This window comes from Scyliorhinus torazame, chromosome 2 (genome assembly GCF_047496885.1).
Source record: "Scyliorhinus torazame isolate Kashiwa2021f chromosome 2, sScyTor2.1, whole genome shotgun sequence".
Lineage (NCBI taxonomy): Eukaryota > Metazoa > Chordata > Chondrichthyes > Carcharhiniformes > Scyliorhinidae > Scyliorhinus > Scyliorhinus torazame.
The window spans coordinates 388,283,162-388,297,176 of record NC_092708.1 but is presented as its reverse complement, the minus strand read 5'-3'; the positions used below and the strand labels follow the sequence as shown (position 1 = coordinate 388,297,176).

The following is a 14,015-nucleotide window of genomic DNA, read 5'->3' as shown; positions in this document are numbered from 1 at the left end:
TTCAGGTATTTGGATAATTGGAGCGCATTCTGGGGAAGGTGGGACCTGTACAAGCAGGACGGGTTGCATCTGAACCAGAGGGGCACCAATATCCTGGGAGGGAGGTTTGCTAGTACTCTTCGGGAGGGTTTAAAATAATTTGGCAGGGGAATGGGAACCGGATTTGTAGTCCAGCAGCTAAGGTAGCCGTTATTCAGGACGCCAAAGCTTGTAGTGAGGCAGTGGGGAAGGGAACACTGACAAAGGAGATTACTTGCAGGCACGGAGATGCTGTGTCCTCTGCTGTTTGTGATTTTCATTAATGACTTGGATGAGGGAGTTGAAGGGTGGGTCAGTAAATTTGCAGACGATACGAAGATTGATGGAGTTGTGGATAGTGAGGAGGGCTGTTGTCGGCTGCAAAGAGACATAGATAGGATGCAGAGCTGGGCTGAGAAGTGGCAGATGGAGTTTAACCCTGAAAAGTGTGAGGTTGTCCATTTTGGAAGGACAAATATGAATGCGGAATACAGGGTTAACGGTAGGGTTCTTGGCAATGTGGAGGAGCAGAGAGATCTTGGGGTCTATGTTCATACATCTTTGAAAGTTGCCACTCAAGTGGATAGAGCTGTGAAGCAGGCCTATGGTGTGCTAGCGTTCATTAACAGAGGGATTGAATTTAAGAGCCGTGAGGTGATGATGCAGCTGTACAAAACCTTGGTAAGGCCACATTTGGAGTACGGTGTACAGTTCTGGTCGCCTCATTTTAGGAAGGATGTGCAAAGGAGATTTACCAGGATGTTGCCTGGAATGGAGAGTAGGTCTTACGAGGAAAGGTTGAGGGTGCTAGGCCTTTTCTCATTAGAACGGCGAAGGATAAGGGGCGACTTGATAGAAGTTTATAAGATGATCAGGAGAATAGATATAGACAGTCAGAGACTTTTTCCCCGGGTGGAACAAACCATTACAAGGGGACATAAATTTAAGGTGAATGGTGGAAGATTTAGGGGGGATGCCAGAGGTAGGTTCTTTACCCAGAGAGTAGTGGGGGCATGGATTGCACGGCCTGTGGAAGTAGTTGAGTCGGAAACATTCGGGACCTTCAGGCAGCTATTGGATAGGTACATGGATTACGGTAGAATGATATAGTGTAGCTAATTTGTTCTTAAGGGCAGCACAGTAGCATTGTGGATAGCACAATTGCTTCACAGCTCCAGGGTCCCAGGTTTGATTGTGGCTTGAGTCACTGTCTGTGCGGAATCTGCACATCCTCCCCGTGTGTGCGTGGGTTTCCTCCGGGTGCTCCGGTTTCCTCCCACAGTCCAAAGTTGTGCAGGTTAGGTGGATTGGCCATGATAAATTGCCCTTAGTGTCCAAAATTGCCCTTAGTGTTGGGTGGGGTTACTGGGTTATGGGGATAGGGTAGAGGTGTTGAACTTGGGTGGGGTGCTCTTTCCAGAAGCCGGTGTGGACTCGATGGGCCGAACGGCCTCCTTCTGCACTAAATTCTATGATCTATGATTAATCTAGGACAAAGGTTCGGCACAACATCGTGGGCCGAAGGGCCTGTTCTGTGCTGTATTTTTCTATGTTCTATGTTCTAACCTATGATGTGGCACCTTATCAAATGCCTTCTGGAAATCCAACTAGATCCATCAGTTCTCCTTTACCCACATCACATTTTACTTATGGATGCACAGTGGTTAGCACAGTTGCTTCACAGTGCCAGGGACCTGGGTTCCATTCCCCGCTTGGGTCACTGTGTGTGCGGAGTCTACACATTCTCCCCGTGTCTGCGTGGGTTTCCTCCGAGTTCTCCGATTTCCTCCCACAAGTTCCAAAAGACATGCTGTTGGGTGAATTAGAGATTCTGAATTCTCACTCTGTGTACCCGAACAGTTTTTATTTCTGTTTTTATTTCTAGCCAGCTTTATCGCTCCCTCTTAATTTTCCCTACTTAATAATCGTTTAGTCATTCTTTGCTATTTTGTACATGCTCTCCAATTTTCTGACCTGCCACTCATCGTTGTGTAATTATATGCTTTTTCTTTAAGTTTGATACTATCTTTAACTTTTTTAGTTAACCACAGATGGTGGGTCCTCTCCTTGGAATTTCTCTTTTTCTTTTTCATTGCAATGTGCCTATTCTGTGTATTCTGAAGTATTGCCTTAAATGTCTGTCATTGCATCTCTGTTTATCTAGCCTTCCCCCTATATTGTCAGTTCACCTTAGCTAGCTCTGCCTTCTGACCTCATAACTGCCCTTATTTAAGTTTAAAATACTGGTCTTAGACTACTTTTCATAGAAATCACAGAATCCCTGCAGTGCAGAAGGAGGTCATTCAGCCCATCGAATTTGCACCGACCCTCTCAAAGCGCATCATAACCAGGTTCCCATCCTATCCCTAAAATCCCTAAAATCCCAGAACCTCGCCTAACTTGCACATCCCTGGACACTTAAGGGCCAATCCACCTAACCGGCACATCTTTAGACTCTGGGGGGAAATGGAGCACCCGGGGTAAACTGGAGCACCCAGAGGAAACCCATACAGACACGGGGAGAACGTGTAAACTCCACACAAGGCCTGAATTGAACCTGGGGACCCTGGCGCTGTGATATCCTCGATCATGAAGACCAGTGTAAAATATCTGTTCAATTCATCTGTCTTCTCCTTAATTCCCCAGATTCACTTTCTGTAAGACCAACACTCAACTTGTTAACTTTTCTTTTTTTAAATATATATAGAAACTCTTTCTATCTGTTGTTATACTTCATAGAATCATCCCTACAGCCCAGAAGGAGGCCATTTAACCCATCGAGTCTGCACCAGCCTTTAAAAGAGCACCCTACCTAGATCCAGTCCTCCGCCCTATCCCTGTAACCCCACCTTACGGTTGAACACTAAGGAACAATTTAGCATGACTAAATGGCTAGCATGCATCTAACCTGCACATCTTTAGACTGTGGGAAGAAACCGGAGCACCCGGAGGAAACCCAGGCAGAAACGGGGAATGTGCACACTCCACACAGTCACCATTACCAGCTAGCTTTTTCTCATTGATCTTTTTGTCATTCTTTGCTGTTTTTATATTCTGTCCAATCTTCTAAGCTGCCACCCATCATTGTACCATGAAAGGTTTTTTATCCACTATCTTTAGATTTTTTAGTTAACCATGGTTGGTTTGTCTTCCCCTTGTAATGTTTCTTTCTCGTTGAAATGTATTATGTAATTTCTCTTTAAATGTCTGCTACTGCATCTCTATTGGTCTATCCCTTAACCTAATTTGTCAGTTCACTTTGACGATCTTTATTAGTATCACAAGCCGGCTTACATTAACACTGCAATGAAGTTACTGTGGAAATCCCCTAGTCGCCACTCTCCGGCGCCTGTTCGGGTACACTGAGGGAGAATTCAGAATGTCCAATTCACCTAACAGCGAGCCTATCGGGACTTGTGGGAGGAAACCCACACAGGTACCGGGAGAACGTGCAGACTCCGCACAGACTGTGACCCAAGCCGGGAATCGAACCCGGGTCTCTGGCGCTGTGAAGCAACAGTGCTAACCTCTGTGCTACCGTGCCGCCCAGCCTTAACTAGCTCTGCTTTCATAATTGCCCTTATTTAACTTGAAAAGACTAGTCTTGGACCCACTCTTCTCTCCCCCAAACTGAATGTAAAATGCAATCATATTATGTTCGCTGTTACCTAGGTGCCTGTTCGCTAAGGTCATTAATCCTATCTCGTTGCACAGTACCGGTCTAGTTTAGCTTGCTCTCTGGTTGGCTCCAGAACGTGCTGTTCTAAGAAACTATCTCAAAACATACTATGAACTCCTCATCCAGGCTATCTGTCCATTACCTCTTTCCTGCCACTCAACCATTTTCCTACACAGGCTCATAATTCACTTTCAATTTTGTAAGTTTCAACTTTAGCTAACAGTCTCTTATGAGCCACTTTAACAACTGCCCTCTAGCAGGCCACATGAATAACATCCAGAGATATTTTGTTGTCCACTGCATTAGACCCCACTCCAAAGGACATATTCAGATTTACCAAGCATTAAACCTGGGTAGCACGGTAGCACAAGTGGATAGCACTGTGGCTTCACAGCGCCAGGGTCCCAGGTTCGATTCCTGGCTGGGTCACTGTCTGTGGGGTCTGTACGTTCTCCCCGTGTCTGCATGGGTTTCCTCCGGGTGCTCCGGTTTCCTCCCACAGTCCAAAGACGGGCAGGTTAGGTGGATTGGCCATGCTAAATTGCCCTTAGTGTCCAAAAAGATTAGGAGGGGTTATTGGGTTACGGGGATAGGGTGGAAGTGAGGGCTAAACTTGGTCGGTACAGACTTGATGGGCCGAATGGCCTCCTTCTGCACTGTATGCTCTATGTTCAACCTACCCTTTATCTATATTGGTACTCTCAGATCAGTTGAAAAATGATCAGTTCAATCAACCTGCCCTTAATTATAGATTATAGATGTTAGACTAACTGGTATATAGTTCCCTGGTTTCTTTCTTGTCACCATTCTCAAATAGAGGCGCGATAGGCCCAATTTTCCATCCAAAGGAACAGTTCCAGAATCAAGAAACTTTGGGAAAAGTTGTCAGGACATCAGCATTGTTCCCTTCTACTTTCTTCAAAACTCTGTATGAAACAGAGAACTGTGTAGAATGTTGCTGATATCTTTGTACATAAAATGCTTACATGCAAGTACAACAAGCAGTCAGGAAGGAAAATAGATTGTTGGCTTTATTGCAAGGTGGTTGGAGTACAAGATTAAAGAAGTTTTACTATAATCACAGTGAACTTTGGTGAGACCACACCTGTTGTGACGTGAAGAGTTTTGATCTCTTTTGCTAGGAAGCATATACTTGCCCTTAGAGCAGATGCAACAGACATTCACTGAATTGATTTCCGGGGGTGAAGGGGTTGCTCCTTAAAGAGAGATTAGAAGAATGAGAGATGAGCTCAGTGCAACATCATTACATTCTGACAAGGCTTGTCAAGGTAAATGATGAGGCTGTTTCCCCTCACTGACGAGTCTCGAACGAGGGAGTGTAGACACCGGAGAAGCAGTCTGACACTTCGAACTGAGAGGAGGAGAAATTTCTTGCATCGGAAGATTGTGAATCTTTGTCATTCCCAACCTCCGAGGCCTCTGGAATCATCGTTGAGTATATTCAAGGCTGAAACTGCTGTGTTTTTGAACTCCCATGGAAATTAAGTGATTATGGGGATTAAATGGGCAAGCAGAATTGAGATTGAAGATCAGCTGTGAACTTCTTGAATAGCAGAGCAGGCTCAAAGGGCCATATGGCTTACTCCTGCCGGCATTCATATTTTTCGGCAAAAGCTAGTAAGACATTTTTTTTGACCTTTCTAAAGCATTTAATCTTTAAATTAACCTTTTCAGACTAAAGCAAGCCTTTAGACTCATTGTTGCTTTTTCTGTCACTTTCCCACTGCAGAGCTCATGGGTTATGTCCCACTGATCACCAAGCTGCTTTCTACCTGGCTCTTCAGCTTGCCATATCAAGGCAGGTCAGTATTGGACACCACACATTGAATTCTTTGACATGTTCAGCGAATTGTGACCCTTTTCTTTGCAGTTTAGAGAGAAAATTATTGAAGAGATATGTCTGGTAGAGCAGTGTAGCAGGTGAGACCAGGGTTTACCAATCTAGACATCACAAGTTTCAGCCCCAATATAGCTTGTAGTGACTGAGTTTAATAAATCTGCTGATTTGTGACGGTGAATGCTCAAATTGTTGCAAAAGCCCACTGATTCACTAATGTCCTTCAGGAAAGGGACTCTGCTCTCTCTATCCAGTCTGACCTACACACCACTCCAGCCCAAATTATCACAGGTCCCTGTAAGCTGTGCAGCAACCTACAAGTCCCTGCACAAATTGGCCCATGTGTAAGCCATGCTAGGGGCCAATCTACCCGAATGGGAACAGAGTTCCATAGCGTGTGCGATTAACAAGGTGTTTCCCACTATCGGGGAGTAGATGGGTGCCATGGCCACGAGCTCTGCAGAGATCCTACCCCCTCACAAGCCCCAAATCACCTATAAGGGGATCCTTGAAAGCCCCCTCCCCCCCCCCCAAACACCACACCGGGCTCCTTCTGATCCCTGTTGCGTGAAGAATTACCACTTGGCTCCTTGGCAGTGTCATCCTGGCAGTGGCATTGCCATGATGCCCAGGTGGCACCAGTAGTGCCAGGGTGCCACCCTGCCCAGAGGATGGCACCCTGGCACAATCCCCTGGGAGACCACCACGAGTTCCGTTCCGTCTGGTCCCTGTTTATGGAGACCATCACTCGGCCCAGGGTCTCCAAGGCGAGGGGGTTAGATCTCAGGAGTGCATTTTAATGTGAGGCTCGCTGTCTCACTCTAATGTGCAGATTTGCCAGAAAGTGATCCCACCCACAATGGCCGACATTCACATCGCGACGTCTCACGAGATCGCTTTAGATCTCACGAGGCATGGCGAGTCGGGTAGATAAAGGAAGATTAATCTGCCGGCCGCGCAGCTTTCGGGGGCAACGCGGCCGGTAGATCTCACCTAAAGGGGCCCGTGCACTTCAGTTTCCAGCACAGAGAATGTTACTTGTGACCTTTTTAAAAATCCATTCATGGGATATGAGGGCCCTAATTGCTGTTGTGAAGGAAGTGGTGATCCACCTTCTTGAAATCAGTGTGGTCAGGATACTCCCACAGTAATTAACTCCGTCATCATGATTTGGTACGCCTGCGTAACTTGCTAAGTCATTTCTGAGGACTGTTAAGAGGCAACCGCTTTGCTGTGCATCTGAAGTCAATTATAGGCCAGACCAGTTGAGGGGAGCAGATTTAATTTCCTGAAGCATATTGGTGGATCCGATGGCTTATTCCAACAAATTGATACTTACATTATCATTAATAATATTACCTTTTCAAATCTTTATTTATTTAATGATTGGTTTTAAGTTCCTCAGTTTTTGTGGTAATCTGATTCTGGATCATTAGACTAGAGCTCTGGATTTCTAGTCCACAAACATTTTTTAAAAATAAATTTAGAATACCCAATTCATTTTTTCCAATTAAGGAGCAATTTAGTGTGGCCAGTCCACCTACCCTGCACATCTTTGGGTTGTGGGGGCGAAACCCCCACGGCAGCACGGTAGCATGGTGGTTAGCACAATTGCTTCACAGCTCCAGTGTCCCAGGTTCGATTCCCGGCTTGGGTCACTGTCTATGCAGAGTCTGCACATTCTCCCCGTGTCTGCGTGGGTTTCCTCCGGGTGCTCCGGTTTTCTCCCACAGTCCAAAGATGTGCAGGTTAGGTGGATTGGCCATGCTAAATTGCCCTTAGTGTCCAAAATTGCCCTTTGTGTTGGGTGGGGTGACTGGGTTATGGGGATAGGGTGGAGGTGTGGGCTTGGGTAGGGTGCTCTTTCAAAGAGCCGGTGCAGACTTGATGGGCCAAATGGCCTCCTTCTGCACTGTAAATTCTATGAAACCCACGCAAACACGGGGAGAATGTGCAAACTCCACACGGAGAGTGACCCAGAGCTGGGATCAAACCTGGGATCTCGACGCCATGAGGCAGCAGTGCTAACCCACTGCGCCACCGTGCTGTCCCTAGTCCACAAACATAACCACAATACTACAATAGCCTAACCAGTTGTCTTTTAGTCATCAACACCTTTTCTGGGCATTTTATGATTGGGCAATCAAAGTTTCTTGCTCCTGAACTTTCTGGTACTCAATCACACATTCTCCTATCACCAATAGAGAGGTTGGGGGGTCATGACTTTGATTAAGAAGAAATCAAGAGCCAAATGATTCTGGAAAACCAGGCTCCCGCAGGGAATCAGAAACAACAAATAATATCTAATTTGTATTTTTTCAGTATATATTGGGCAGAGATGTATCGCTAACTTTGAACAGCTCACCAAAGATCATTGGTCTCTTTTTCTATCTGACTTGTTTCCACAAACTCATGGCATGTGTCCCTCTCTTTTATTTGCTTGTCTGAGCACCGGGGGTGAGGGATTCAGTGTTTGCAAATACTGCAAACGGGACTGACAGTAGCATTCAAATGAATGCAACGCTTTCAGAGACTTTCACTGTGGCTTGTTGCCGTATTTACTGTGTGTGTTGCCGATTTATCACTTTCAGATCCCAGAAGCACTGGGTTATGTCCGACAAGCTTTGCAACTGCAGGGAGACGATGTGAACTCTCTGCACCTACTGTCATTGTTGCTGTCCGCCCAGAAGCACTATCACGATGCTGTAAACATTATCGACATGGCTCTGAGTGAATATCCTGAACATTTCATGTGAGTACCTAACCCTGTTTGGTTTTTAAATATTCATGGGGAATTGATCAGCTTTGCAGTGACTGTAGTGTTGCAGTAGCAAAGAGCTTTCCTTGGGGCTGAACCAGAGCATTCACAACTTTGTTGAGCTATTTGGCCCTGAGCTAAGCTTCCCACACCATATCCTCTCCATCATACAGATCACCTACTTGCACTTCTGTGGTCTCACCAGATGCAATCTCAGCTCATCAGATCATCTATTGCTGAAATCATCATCTGTGCCCTGATTCTAATTTATAACAATTTAGGCTTGGAATCAAGAATATAGATTCTAAAATTATTTCTGACCAAATTGGGGGCAACAGTCGATACTGAGGAGGAGTACAACAAAATACAAAAAGCATTAATAAACTTGCAGAACGGGAACACAATTGGCAAACAAATTATGATGTCGGAAACATTTACATTTTGATAAGAAAGGTGAGGAGATTACATATTACTTGGAAAATAACAATCTGAATAGGGTAATCAAGCAAAGTATAAATACATAAATTGCAAAGTAGTGAGCCAGGTTATTACTTTTTTTATTTTTTCCAATTAGGGGGGCAATTTAGCGTGGCCAATCCACCTACCCTGCACATCTTTCGTTTGTGGGGGTGAGACCCACGCAGACACGGGGGGAATGTGCAAACTTACATAGACAGTGACCCAGGGCCGGGATCGAACCCGGGTCCTCGGCGCCGTGAGGCAGTAGTGCTAACCACTGCGTTCCCATCCCCCCTGTAGTGAGCCAGATTAATAAGACCATTTTAGAAATGCAAATCAAGCATTCTGATTTATTTCTAGAAGGATAGAGTTGCAAAGTAGAGCAAATATGCCAACCTGGTATTGAACCTTGGTGAGCTCATATTTGGTGTAATGTGTACAATTCTGATAACTATTACAAAAAGTGTCCTGTTCCAATATATTAGGAACTTTCCATCAATACTTTATAGTTTCGATAACTACTAAATACAGAAAGATGGCCACCCAAGGATCTTGTGGATTGAAACACTCCCTTTTCTCAAGGGGAAACAAAAGGAACTTTCCAGAATGATGTTGAATCTATACCTTTTCCTGAAACTAATTCAAAATAGTAATTTCAAATGGAGTGGATAATTCAGAACAAAGCCACCAGCTGTCTTAAATGCTCACGGTATGAAAGTCATCAAACGGGAAGAATAATCGACCTGGCCACCCACCTCTATGTTTGAAAAGGAACTTTGGGGTCACTTCTAGTGACGGGGATGTGCTGAGTGGATGCACGAAAGGTGGCACTCCTTCTGAAAACTTGGAAAATGGTACTTTAAGCCCAAAACAGTCCCCTAAAATTGGGAGAAAACACCCGTCACCATCCTCCAACCCCATCAGGACATGAATTGCCAAGTGGCCGCAGCTCCAGGGGCCGGAAGGGGGGAAAAGGCAACAAAAGCCAACAAAAGCCCGAAGAGAAGGAGTGAGGTGACAGCAAGCACGTGGGGCGGCGAGGCCCCAGCCACATCTGAACGAGACGGATTGTCAGGCGGCGCACAGAGCTCTTTCCCCCCACCCCCCCTTCCCGATGGATGGAGGCAGTTTCCCGTACAGGAATCCATGAGGACGGGGATGAGGGCAACGGTCAAGGTGCAGAGGCGCTGATCAGCCTAAAGGCGGCTGTGGAAAAAACAGCTGGAGACCCAGGTTGCAACGATAAGGGAGCTCGGGAAGCCCTCAACAGACCAGAGCGACCGTTCCGCCACATTAGACACGGAGATGGGAAGGTTGGTGATACAAGGGATGCTGAGGAGAAAGGACGAGGTTCAGGAAAATCGATCGCGGGCCAGAATCTACGCATAGTTGGGCTACCAGGGGGGCAACACGGTGGCGCAGTGGATAGCATAGCTGCCTCACGGCGCCAAGGTCCCAGGTTCGATCCCGGCTCTTGGTCACTGTCCGTGTGGAGTTTGCACATTCTCCCCATGTTTGTGTGGGGTTTGCCCCACAACCTAAAGATGTGCAGGGTAGGTGGATTGGCCACATTAAATTGCCCCTTAATTGGGAAAAATTAATTGGGTACCCTAAATTTGTAGAGAAAAAATATAGTTCGGCTACCAGAGGGAACCGAGGGCAAAAACCCCGTTGAGTATGTGGCCCAAATGTTGGGTAACCTGGTGGGAAGAGACAGCTTTCCCAAGCCACCAGGAATAGACAGAGCTCCCAGGTTACTCTGGTGACGCAATGGTTAGCACTGCTGCTTCACAGCGCCAGGGACCCAGGTTCAATTCCGCTTTTGGGTGACTGTGTGGGGTTTGCACTTTCTCCCTGTGTCTGCGTGGGTTTCCAAAGATGTGAAGGTTGGGTGGATTGGCCATGCTAAAATTGCCCCGAAGTGTCCAAAGATTAGGTGGGTTACAGGGAATTGGGCCTTGGTAAGGTGCTCTTTCAGCGAGTCGGTACAGACACGATGGGCCAAATGGCCACCTCTTGCACTGTAGTGATTATATTCCATTCTGTTGTGTTTGGAATGCTGAACCCAGCCAATCCCTGGGTCGCCTTCCAGGGCAGAGAAGTTTACTGCACCGCACCGGCGGATGCGTAAGAATTCTCCACAAACACGGGCTGGGAAGATGGCAATAGAAGCAGCGATGAACCGGACACCCTCACTTACTGGGACATTACTGTTTGTGTGAGACTGTACCGTCTCCTTTTGAATGCTGGAGCTAAGTCTCAGAAAGGAGGCGGCAAGAGCAGCAGGGCGCAGGAGGAGCGAGGAGGAGGAAGGGGGAATAGATAGGCAGCAGTCGAGGTGGGGAGATAGAGATCGACCCCAGGAGGGGGGCCATCACACTAGCGAGTAAGCTAGCACCAGTAAGTACGAGCAAGGGGGGCTGCGGCACATCTCCTTTCAGGGAGAGGGTGCATGGCAACAGGGGGAGAGAACATTACAAACTGGGGGGTATCGAGGGTAAATGGGAGGGGTACCCGCCGGGGGCAGGGGAAGATGGAGGGAAACACACTTAGCGCCGGGGGGGTGTCTCTAGGATAGCTCTGGTGGAGCGCACATGGAAAGGAATGCAAAGACACTACAAACAGCCACTGGAGGGCGCCCGAACATAGGGAAACCTGAGTGCAGGGGCTCACCAACATGGTGTACACATTGTTGGCGTACACATTGTTGGCGTACACATTGCTGGCGTACACATTGCTGGCGTGCACATTGCTGGCGTGCACATTGCTGGCGTGCACATTGCTGGCGTGCACATTGCTGGCGTACACATTGCTGCCGGCCATCTGGGTGGCCCCTGGACAACGGGAAACCCTAGAACGCAAGGGCCCGGCCTCATGGTGAGTATGGTGACCACGGCCATTTTGGATGGCCCCCTAACAAAGGCCTTTGACAGAGTCGAGTGGAAGTACCTCGTAGAGGTACTGGAGCGATTTTAGCTTGAATCAGGCCTCACCTCCTGGGTGAAGCTACTGCACAGTGCTCCCATGACAATCGTATGGACTGACACCACCAGCTCTAAATACTCTAGCTGCACAGAGGCATGAAGCAGAGATGCCCGCTATCCCAGCTGCTGTTCACCCTGGCAACCAAGCCACTGGCGATCGCCCTCAGAACGGCAAAAGGCTGGAGAGGTATCCAGAGGGGCGACAGAGAGCAGAGAGTTTCACTCTATGCAGATGACATGCTCCTTGACATCTCGGACCCCCAACCCAGTATGGAAGGGTTCATGGAGTGTAATGGAATACTCTCCACTTGCCTGGATGAGTGCAGCTCCAACAACACTCAAGAAGCTCGACACCATCCAGGACAAAACAGCCCGCTTGATTGTTCCTCCTTCCACAAAGTTCAAACCCTCCACCACCGACGAACAGTGCCAGCCGTGTATACCATCTACAAGATGCACTGCAGTAACTCACCAAGGTTCCTTAGATACCACCTTCCAAATCCACGACCACTACCATCTAGAAGGTCAAGAGCAGCAGATACTTGGAACCCCACCACCTGGAGGTTCCCCTCCAAGCCATTCACCATCCTGGCTTGGAAATATATCACCGTTCCTTCACTGTCGCTAGGGCAACATCCAGGAGCTCACATCCTAACAGCACAGTGGGTGTACCTACACCTCGAGGACTGCAGCGGCTTCAGAAGCAAACTCACCACCACCTTCTGAAGGGCAATTAGGGATGGGCAATAAATGCTGGTCTAACCAGTGATGCCCACATCCCGTAAATGAATTTCAAAACTTTTTTAAGAATGAAGCTCGTAATGGGGTTTGGAGCCTTTTCTGGCTACAAATGCAACCTGAGCAAAAGCGAAGTCTTCCCGGTGAACCTGCAAGGGAGAGGGCAAAGCTGGAGGGACTGCCATTCAAACAAGCCCAAAACAAATTCCGTTACCTGGGAATCCAAATTGCCCACGACTGGACACGGATCAACAAATGGAACCTGACGGGTCTGGTGGAAGTTAAAAGGGGTCTGCAGAAGTGGGACACACTCCCACTCTCTATAATTTGAAGAAAAAATATGTGAGGTGATGTATTTTGGTAGTTCGAATCGGGGCAGGACCTACTCAGTTAATGGTAGGGTGTTGGAGCGAGTTATAGAACAAAGAGATCTCGGAGTACAGGTTCATAGCTCCTTGAAAGTGGACTCACAGGTGGACAGGGTGGTGAAGAAGGCATTCGGCACGCTTGGTTTCATTGGTCAGAACATTGAATACAGGAGTTGGGACGTCTTGCTGAAGTTGTACAAGACATTAGTTATGGCCATACACGAGATACTATGTTCTGGTCACCCTATTATAGAAAGGATATTATTAAACTAGAAAGAGTGCTCAAAAAATTTACTAGGATGCTATCGGGACTTGATGGTTTGAATTATAAGGAGAGGCTGGATAGACTGGGACTTTTTTCCCTGGAGCCTAGGAGGCTTGGGGGTGACCTTATAGAGGTCTGTAAAATAGTGAGGGGCAAGGATAAGGTAGATAGTCAACATCTTTTCCCAAAGGTAGGGGAGTCTAAAACTAGAGGGCATAGGTTTAAGGGGAGGGGGAGAGATACAAAAGGGTCCAGAGGGGAAATTTTTCCCACACAGGGTGGGTAGTGTCTGGAACGGACTGTCAAAGGCAATAGTATAGGCGGGTACAATTTAGCCAATTGTATGGGAAAGATGGGTATAGAGAGATATGGGCCAAATGCGGACAATTGGGACTAGCTTAGTGGTAAAAACTGGACGGCATGGACAAGTTGGGCTGAAGGGCCTGTTTTCATGCTGTAAACATCTATGACTCTCTGGCAGGGAGAGTGCAGATGATCAAAATGAACATACTGCCCAGGTTCCTCTTCCTGTTCAGATCCTTCCCGATCTACTTCCCTTATTCAACACAGTAGATAAACTAATCATGGTGTTTGTGTGTGTGTGTGTGTGTGTGTGTGTGTGTGTGGGGGGGGGGGGGGGGGGGAAGAACCCGAGGATCCCAAAAAAAGTCCAACAAAGGAGGCCTTGTCCCCCCTCCCCCCCAAACTATAGTTCTACATTGGGCGACCACGGCAGAGAGAGTGAGGGGATGGGTGAAGCAATTGCGAGTGGAATGGATGAGGGTGGAGGAAGGTCCTTCCATGGGGGCGTCCCTCCGAGCCCTAGTCATGACCACACTGCTATCCCCTCCGACCAAACGCCCAAAAAGCCCAGTGGTGGTAGCACGC

The 14,015-nt window shown here is 47.4% G+C and overlaps 1 protein-coding gene across 2 annotated transcripts in view; it reads left to right on the top strand.

The window, feature by feature from the left end:
• The window catches only part of ttc7b (tetratricopeptide repeat domain 7B), a 378,370-nt gene that overhangs the window by 194,633 nt on the left and 169,722 nt on the right, over positions 1-14,015 (top strand). For both annotated transcript variants that reach the window (XM_072494039.1, XM_072494049.1), the window contains exons 14-15: positions 5,448-5,520; positions 8,147-8,307. In XM_072494039.1, the coding sequence (XP_072350140.1) occupies positions 5,448-5,520; positions 8,147-8,307 (234 nt within the window). The remainder of the gene's footprint in view (positions 1-5,447; positions 5,521-8,146; positions 8,308-14,015) is intronic.